Here is a 10,089-nt window from a genome sequence, read left to right as displayed (position 1 = left end):
ATCTATCCAATATGTATGTTATTTTTATTATTACTTATTTAAAAAATTTAGATAATGTAATATTAAAACAGAATAAACTATAAATAAGTTAACATCTTAAAGTCTTATATATTATATTAATTTATATTGTTATATCTGTATATATTATCAAGAATTAATTTACTTAAATTATGATATTAAAGTCTGGTTAATTAACAACAATTAGTGGATAAATTTTGTTGATGGAAAACAGGACAGAAACTACGAAAGAAAATGGCAGGAATACTGACATGCGAAAATCTGAGGTCTGGATACTGACATGGGCAATGACAAGAACTTATATGTCAATACAATAGTAAAATAATACCGAACCAGAACAACAAACACAGAATCAGGCCAATCCTATAAATTAATGAAATGATAGAACTTAATTAACGAAAAATAACAAATACAAATGGATAATGGACACGCACAATACAACACTCGCAGAGGAAGCAATAATTAATCAAATTCGATGTCTCCGATGCATGATCTTGTCTAGAACTTGGACTGTAGATAGTTGATGGTAGTCTTGTCCAAATGGAAAGCCTTAGCAAGAACATCGCTGTCTATGTCAGGCGTAGACCCAAACACTGCATTACCAATGGTGATGACTCCCGGATTCTGGTTGCTAAGTGCTGCAATGGCAACAGCATTGCCATACCCAACATTTCTCTGGTAATGGACGAGCCCTGTCGGGAACACGAACACATCACCCTTCTGTAGAACTTTTTTAAAGTGACGGTTTTCGGGGTTGGAAGTGACGAATCCAACTTCCAAGGAGCCTTCGAGAACGGTCAAGACTTCAGTGGCGCGAGGGTGCGTGTGAGGAGGATTAATGCCCGTTGGGGCATAGTCAATGCGAGCTATGGAGATGTCAAGAGTGTTCAATCCTGGAAGCTGAGAAGCAAAAACTGGTGTCACTTTAGACCCAACTGGGTTTGTGGTGTTTCCTGCTATGTGAAGACCGCTGAAGAAGAAGTCATTGGCCTCAACAAGTTTTGGATCTTTGCACGCCAACCCGTTTACCAACACTGCCATAATTCATCCAGTGGAACTGTCAGAATCTCCTTGTATCAAGTGCAAAACTTTTGAATATATACATTGCGAATTCATCAACAACCATGGTAAGCATAAACTTTAAAGTAATTATCATAAAAGTAAAATAGTCATTAAAAAATTAAACTTTTGTATCTGCTGTACCTTTCCCTTGTGGGTCTGCCACACAGAAATCTTGGAATGTACTGGTACCCGCTGCTAGAACAACTGAAAGTGAAAGAGACAAAACTGTCAGGAAAAATGAGGGAATAGCCATTTGAGAAGAGCACAAAAGCACTGGTGGAATTGGTAGCTGCCGGAGATTTATGTGTGTTTTAGTAAAAAGTGGTTATTGGTGGATGAAGATGATATAACATTGCATTGAGGTGTATTTATAAAGCAATGTATATTTAAGAACAGAATTGGTCGTGTTTGAAGTGGTAATAGAAAGAATGATGTAAGTAGGGTTTTGCTGGATGTACTGTGTAGAAATAAATATTTTATAGTATGGATAAGGCCGGCGATGATGCCATTCGGCTATAGATTACAACAAAAGAATCTCAAAAGGATTGATTAATCTAGTTGAAGCAGCTAACTCTTCCATTTGTAAGGGAAAATATTCTACAAGCAGAAAGTTAGTGACCGATAAAATAAGAGTATTACTGTGTGTATTCTAAATGCATGGGAACAGTTTCTAATTTGGTTTGAGCTGTTGTATGTATTATAGTTACATGAAATTTCTTGGTCAAGCATTTGACCAAGACTAAGTATACGTATGGGAGGAGATTCATTACGAGTACATACTTCAGATCTAAGACAAACAATATACAAAAAAGAAGAAAAAGAGAGATTAAAGTTTACAAGTAAGATTAATGGAAATAAAGCACTGTAGAAAGAAATAAAAAATATTAATTAAAATTCAAAAATAAAAATTTCTTAAGGGGGTTTTAAAAATCAGTTAAAAAATAAAAGAGATACAGCTACTAAGACCAAAAGTAAAAAATAAATTAATTTAACAAAATATTGAAGGTTACTTTTGTAATTTTGTAGGTGCGATAAGAAGGAAGAGAGATACAGGAAGAGTACTCTTTGTTTTATGACCTTGGGTTGAGAGTTGCTTTCTACTCATCACGCACTATTCCTTGCATTTCTCCATTTCTCTTTTCCCATTCAGTAATATTTAATTATTATAATTAATTTTCATCAACACTCATCCACTTCATTAATATTAACGATCCTCTTTGTATCCGTACACCTCGCACCCCACCACTTCCATGCGGAAATCAATTCTTGTTTTCTTCTTTTCTCTTACTGTTTCATTGTACTATGAGTTTGGTGGTGTTGAGTTAAATATAATTACGTAACAAATTAGAAAAACACTAAATTTAAATAATATTTATATATTAATTTAAAATACAATAATTTAATAAACTAAAAATTTAAAAACATAACAAAAAAAATCAACCTCAACCGGTTTAAATAATCAAATAAAACACATTTAAGTAAAAAACATTTAAATAACTATAACTAAATTAAAAAACGTAATTAAAGTAAAACAAAAATCTATTTAATTAAATTAATAATAAATATTTCAAGAATAAAATTAATTTAAATATAATTAGTAACAAATTAAAAAAACACTAAATTTAAATACTATCTATATATTAATTTAAAATACAATAAATTAATAAACTAAAAACTAAAAAATAAATAAAAAAATCAATCTCAGCAAATGTGGCATATGGCATATCTATTTGAATAACTAGATAAAACACATTTAAATAATCAAATAAATATTTCATTAAATAAAATCAATTTTAAAAATGTAATTAAAGTAAAAGAAAAATCAATTTAATTAAATTAATAATTATTATTTTATTAAATAAATAATAATAATTTAGATATAATTACGTAAAAATTAAAAAAAAACTAAATTTAAATATTATTTATATATAAATTTAAAATATAATAAATTAATAAACTAAAAAGAAAAAAGAAAATCACTCAGGTTTCAAGAGATGTGACATATTTGTTTTGCCTTGAACGAATGATCCGAGAAAAAATGAGAGTTGGAGAATGGGAAGGAAGAGATCTTAAGGTGAAAGAGAGAAAGTAAGAGTTGCTAAGGATGAGGCTGCGTAACTGTGAGAATGAAAATAAGGTAGGGATTTAGAGCTTTAAAAAAAACACAAGTAGAGGGTAAAAGTAAAAAGGATAGTTTTGTAATTTAAAAAACTTTTAGGAGGTGTAAGGAGCAGTTAGGGTGACAGAGGGAACAACTCTCACTTGGGTATGGGTTTTGAAGCTTTCAGTAGCCCATAATAGCCCAAAATAAAAGCCCATCAAATTTACGAAACCTTCAACAATGACAAAGAAATTGGAACAATTCTATTTACACTCCTCTTGTTTATCTTTGACCTATCCTTTCACAATTTTGTATGTTAAAATATTAAAAAAATATCGTCTTAAAAATGTTATTTTTAAATAAGTAAACATATCTATACTGAATTTTGGATTCTATAAACATACTTAATGTGTTTTCAAAGCTAATTCTCATACACACAAATCGAAAGTGGTAAATAATGTTAAAACAAGAAATTGAAGAAAAAATTCTAAAAATCAAGTATTAATTCTATATAAAAACTGTATTGATCATTATAATAATTTTAATTTGTATGCGTGACAGCTGTAGGCACTTGCAAGCAGCGCAAATGACAGATGTTAAGGAAATTTCCTAGTTATGTTTTTCTTCGTCTTTTTTTTATTTTTTATTTTTTATTCTTTTTATTTTTGTTTTCATCACTCATTCTCAATTTTTTTTGTCTCATTCCTCACCTAACAATTTCATGACGCATAGGCCACTTGTTTCTCATCTTTTCAAAAGTTAGTGAGATTTTAATATTTTCAGAAACTATATTAAAAATTCAAGAAAGTAATTCGAAAGCATAATTTTAAAATATTTTTGTATGAAGAATACGTTTCAGATGTTAATTTGTAAAACAATTTAGAGAAGAAAATATGGGATAGAAAAGGAAATAGAGGAGATTGCAAACCACTTTTAGGATAAATTGATTACGTTTACCTTTTCCTAAGTTTGATAAAATTCCGTTCAATGTTCTTTCCTTTATTATTAGACAAATTATTTCAATGAATATAAACACCGTAGTACCATGTATCTTTCTTATCCAGTTATGGAAATCCATGGAGCTTGGAAGTTATGTAAGAGTGATTAAAAGCATAATTTCGCTAAAACATGAAAGTTAGTGTAATTAGGATGGCAAAAACATTATGTGTGTAATGTTTGTTGATAAAATATATGATAAATGATTAATATTTGTTTGTATTTATTATTTATGAGAACAAATATTTTAATAGATATAAAACATAATTTCATTAAAAGTCATGTCATTAGGATTCTTCATGGATAAAATTTATAGTGGGAATTAGTATATGTAAGTATTTATTACTGGTAAGTAAGGAATATTTTAATATCTATACGGATTAGATATTATAAGTATTCATAACTTACAAACAATTAAAATTAAATTAAATTTATATTTTATTAAGTTAAATTTAATTAAAATTAATTTATATTTTATTATATTAAATTTAATTAAAATACAATTTATATTTAATTTAGTTTAAATTAAATTTATATTTAATTTAATTTAAATTTAAATTTAAATTTAAATTATATTTAATTTAATTTAAATTATATTTATATTTATATTTATATTTAATTTAATATAAATTTTTTATATCTTTTTCAATTTTTAAAAAATTATAAAATATTTTTCTTTAAACATCCACATGCATTTGGAGATTTTAAAATATTTCTAGATATTTCTTAAGTGAGTATCTTAAGAGAAAAAAAAAATTGTTACAGATCAAATAACAAGTAGACAATATCCATATTTAAAGTAGACATTATCCATCCAACCGTTTTCTTTCCTAACTATAATATAGCCTTGTCTGAACATACAAATGTTGATTTATAATTCACCAAAATAATGAATTTAATGGTTTATGTATCATTCACTAGTGTCGTCGCATTAAAGAGAATATTGAATGATTACAATGTTTTCTCAACGATCACACAAATATACATACATATATACTTAATGTATCATATAATATGCTTTTCTTATACTTCGTACCAGTATTTTGAAAGAAAAAATAATACAAATTGTAACAAATGGTTAAATTAGAAATTGCAAGTCTAGCTTCCCTGTTAAATACGGTCTCAAGTATTAATTTTATATAAAAATATTAAAAAAAGGACTAATCCATTATAATATAGTGATGTACTTAAATACAATTGTCTCAAATAAAACTAATCCATTATCCAATGTTCTGTCAAAATGTAAAATGTGATATCGTTTACTAATTCTTAACAACTCCAAGATCATATTAATAAAAGGTGTTCATTGATTTATATAAACTTTTACAATTAGAGAACCCAAATCAATCCAATTAAAAGAAATCAATCCAATTAAGTAAATTTAAATTTTTAATTAAATTAAATATAATACAGCTGAAATCAAATTAATCGTATACGATAATGATTGGTTCAGCTATTGAATGCGATTTACGATTCCAATAATCCAAAACCAAAGAAATGGTATTTTTTATTAGTAATTATTATATATCAAATTTTATGAAATAATTATATAAATATTTTTACAACTTTTATATTTTGTTTACTATAATTTAGATTATACAAGTCCGTTAAAAAATAAAAATGTTATTTATGTCTTTCGATGAAGTATTATAGATACTTTTTTTAACGAAATTATCTATTTTTTATAAAACACTTTTTTCGTATATTTATATGGAATTATATCTAACTTTTCAAAACATGACCAATTTTTTTTTAATTGGAGTTAGTTTGTTTCGAATTTATTTTTCTCAAATTGATTCACCCCTTGTATAAAGTACCAAATTTTACGGATCAGACATTTCTATTAATAGATAGAAAACTGTATTGCTATAGCATTTCTAAAATGACAGTTATAGTTTTCCTTTAACACAAAATGATGATCATAAAGAATAAAGCTAACGAAAAAGATTAAGTGTGACACAAGAATATTATTAATACTACATCCATAGAATTTCAGAGACTTAACTTTCAAGAAGGCTGATTGTCACCGGCTCGGTCCCGTGCACCTGAATAATGGCTTCATCATCTGATGCCGCAATCATACAATCACAGTTTTCCTGCTTATTCCTTTCCTTCACCTTTTTTATTTCTTTACCGCCACTTTCTTTTTATTTCTTCCAGAGTTTCGTGAATAGCATTACCAATATCATCATCAGAATTATAATCACCGTCTTCTTTCTATTCTTACGAAACAAGCATTAACTACATACAGTTGTATTGACATTTTAATCACATCAAAAATAGCATCTTACCAATAATCATACAACATTAATGTCAAAATAAATTAAACCATCGTATCTTGTCATGCCACCAATTTCATTATGACAAATCCTTAGTCTGTCTCCACCCAGGATAAATCAAGCACGTATGGAACAGCATGTCGATGAAAACCTAAAACAATTACTGTTTAGTTCATAGGCAACTTACTATAATCAAAAGATATCAAAACAGGAGAGGTGAAGAGAGAAAAAACATGTTACTAACTATTACAAACATCCAAGACTTGATCTCTCAAAAAACAGAAACATTGTCAAGAGAACCCAGTTTATACAATGTCAACAATCAATAATAAGCATACACATTAAGAAGTCAATCTAATTTGACTGCATCACAATTAAAACTTACACCACTCGTTCAAAGCCAATCACATTGATATTTGAAATAATTTTGATAAATGAAGAGTCTTAAGCTGGAATTTCCTCTTCTTCCTCCTCCTCCTCGTCGTACTCTTCGTCATCGGCAGTAGCATCCTGGTACTGCTGATACTCCGCAACAAGATCGTTCATGTTACTCTCAGCCTCAGTGAACTCCATTTCGTCCATTCCTTCTCCAGTGTACCAATGCAAGAAAGCCTTACGCCTGAACATAGCCGTGAACTGCTCACTAACTCTCCTGAACATCTCCTGGATTGAAGTTGAATTGCCAATGAAAGTGGAAGCCATTTTGAGACCCTTAGGCGGGATATCACACACGCTGGACTTCACATTATTAGGTATCCACTCAACGAAATATGAAGAATTCTTGTTTTGCACATTGATCATTTGCTCGTCTACCTCCTTTGTGCTCATCTTACCACGGAACATTGCTGATGCAGTCAAATAACGACCATGACGAGGATCAGCAGCACACATCATGTTCTTAGCATCCCACATTTGCTGTGTTAATTCAGGAACAGTCAAAGCACGGTACTGCTGGGATCCTCTAGATGTCAAGGGCGCAAACCCAACCATAAAGAAATGGAGCCGGGGGAATGGGATAAGATTAACAGCAAGCTTGCGAAGATCTGAGTTCAGTTGCCCAGGGAAACGTAGACAGCAAGTAACTCCACTCATGGTGGCAGAAATCAGGTGGTTAAGGTCACCAACTGTAATCAAAACAACAAATTAATTAATTAGAAAATTTGGACTTCCAACTAGTGTCCTGTTTGCTTCAACGCCCCAAACAATTTATTCATAAACTAACAGTTGTCGAGTAATTTATGAAGGTATCAAAATTGAACCAGCAGTGAGCAGAAATGTATAATTGATTAACAACTGAAATATTTAGGTGTTCTGGCGGGTAAATTTGATTCAGGTGAAAGAAACACAAAAAATCTAATCTTCAAATTCTTTCTATTTTAATATAAAAAAATCAAATCTTCTAAAACATACTTTTGAAAAAACGTCGACAAGCACAACAATTTTAGAAGCATCAATTCTTTCGAAATCAATTGCATAAAAATCTCAAATAAAGTGACCATATGCCATTGCAGACAGTGACTGAAAAACAAATTGATAGAAAAAGTTAAACAACACCCACCAGCAACGAGCAAGACACGAGACCTAACCCCGCTTGAATACCCCCCATGGCCCCACTAACACCGCGACATTTCATCCCTATTAGAATAAACTTGAACAAAATAAAAATAAGATAAATGAAATCAACTTCTCCCACAACCTAAAACTAGCTTACACATAACCTAATAGCAAGAAATTCTCTCTTAATATTCCAAAAGGTTGATTTTAACTTACACAGAAGTTAAATTTACTTTGTTTTTATTTTATTTTCTTAGAAGTGTTATCCACTCACAGACTTGATCCTAGTTTAAATCGTGAAATTGAAAATTTAAAAAAAGATAATAACAGAAAACATTTACTCGTCTTTTCAACACACAACAGACAGAACAACACCAAGAAAAAGTGATTAAGAAAAAGAGAAACCAGAAACTTACAGGTGGGTGTAGCGAGCTTGAGGGTCCTGAAACAAATGTCGTAGAGAGCCTCATTGTCCAGAACCATACACTCATCAGCGTTCTCTACTAGTTGGTGAACAGAGAGCGTAGCATTGTAAGGCTCCACAACGGTGTCAGAAACCTTAGGAGAAGGAAACACCGAAAACGTCAACATCATCCGATCTGGATACTCCTCGCGAATCTTTGAGATCAGAAGCGTCCCCATGCCGGAACCCGTTCCACCACCAAGAGAATGGCACACCTGAAACCCTGCCACGTCACCACCAGTCCAGTTCCGTCAAAACACGACCAAATCAATCGAAATTAGTGAGAAACTGGGAAATTAAAAGTGGCGTTGGTACCTTGCAAGCAATCGCAATTTTCGGCTTCCTTGCGAACGACGTCGAGAACTGAGTCGATGAGTTCGGCCCCTTCAGTGTAGTGGCCTTTGGCCCAGTTGTTGCCGGCGCCGGACTGGCCGAAGACAAAGTTGTCGGGACGGAAGATCTGGCCGTAGGGGCCGGATCTGACGGAATCCATGGTGCCGGGTTCAAGATCCATGAGGACGGCGCGTGGAACGTACCTTCCTCCGCTGGCTTCATTATAGTAGACATTGATGCGTTCGAGTTGGAGCTCGGAGTCGCCGCTGTACTTTCCGGTGTGGTCGATGCCGTGCTCATCGCAGATGACCTCCCAGAACTTGGCTCCGATCTGGTTCCCGCATTGCCCTCCCTGGATGTGCAAGATTTCTCTCATTTTCGACTGGCGAGTGTTCAAGAATGTGAGAGAAAGGAAATTAGGGTTTGAAGAAACTAGAGATTGGTTTCGAAGGAAATGGAAATGAATGAGAGGGGTCAATGGAATGGATAACTTGAAGGACGGGTTTGTTTTGTAATTGTGTCATGTCCTGAGGGCCTTTTCGGAATAGAATGGATTTTTTCAAATCATAGTGCTTTGCCGTACTGAGCTGTGAATTGTGATAAGGAACCAAACCAAACGACACTGTTCTGGAATTTAATCTCTCACCGTGGATGCCACACCAGAGAATGTTACCCTTTTACTTTCTTGTATCTTTAACAGAGATGGCATTGTTAAATATTACTATAATCAATTTAATAAATTTCTTGCGTCTAAAAACCAAATTACAAATTCATTACAGTTGTAAAAATTAACTATATATTAAATATGAAATTTATACTTTTTAAAATAATTGTATTAGTTATACAGGAATTTATACAATAATATTTGTTATGCTTTTTATCTCTATCCATCGCATTGTTTATAGAAAGGTTTTTTCATATAATCAAAATCTAGAAAGAGCAGTTGGACCAAACGAAATTCTTAATTTTAATTTTACGAAAAAAGGAAATGAAAGAGTAGTTCATTTTGGAGGAATTTAATCGTACGAGAACGGATACTTTGAAAAAAAAGAGGGGCAGATTGAGTAGGTGATTTATTTTTATCTTTATTTTTTTCATGAATATTCCAATTTAGATTATAATTTATTAAGACTGTGGTATGGAATATTTAAATGGCAGTTGAATGAGTGAGGTGGGCCGGTGAGAATTGATAGCTTATAGCCCAACCCAGCTGTCAATAATTTCTCCAATGGATCCAACATTTCAATGAACAGTCACGAGTGGTTGTTGATGAGTTCTAAAGT

At 31.4% G+C, this 10,089-nt stretch overlaps 2 protein-coding genes across 2 annotated transcripts; both read right to left on the bottom strand.

Moving 5' to 3' along the window:
- Positions 1-516: 516 nt before the first annotated feature.
- LOC124819937 (putative germin-like protein 2-1) lies at positions 517-1,333 on the bottom strand. Its single transcript, XM_047291549.1, has 2 exons — positions 1,222-1,333; positions 517-1,052 (listed from the first exon to the last, which is right to left on the bottom strand). The coding sequence occupies exons 1-2, from the start codon at positions 1,331-1,333 to the stop codon at positions 517-519; spliced, it is 648 nt and encodes a 215-aa protein (XP_047147505.1).
- Positions 1,334-6,673: 5,340 nt separating this feature from the next.
- On the bottom strand, positions 6,674-9,329 carry LOC124819938 (tubulin beta-3 chain). The gene is made up of 3 exons (XM_047291550.2): positions 8,789-9,329; positions 8,427-8,696; positions 6,674-7,580 (listed from the first exon to the last, which is right to left on the bottom strand). The coding sequence occupies exons 1-3, from the start codon at positions 9,180-9,182 to the stop codon at positions 6,901-6,903; spliced, it is 1,344 nt and encodes a 447-aa protein (XP_047147506.1). The 5' UTR covers positions 9,183-9,329; the 3' UTR covers positions 6,674-6,900.
- Positions 9,330-10,089: the final 760 nt, after the last annotated feature.

The sequence above is a fragment of the Vigna umbellata genome, chromosome 5 (genome assembly GCF_029865625.1).
Source record: "Vigna umbellata cultivar VRB3 chromosome 5, Vumbellata_1.0, whole genome shotgun sequence".
NCBI classification, from domain to species: domain Eukaryota; kingdom Viridiplantae; phylum Streptophyta; class Magnoliopsida; order Fabales; family Fabaceae; genus Vigna; species Vigna umbellata.
The sequence above is the reverse complement of the archived record's forward strand: the minus strand, read 5'-3'. Positions and strand labels throughout refer to the sequence as shown.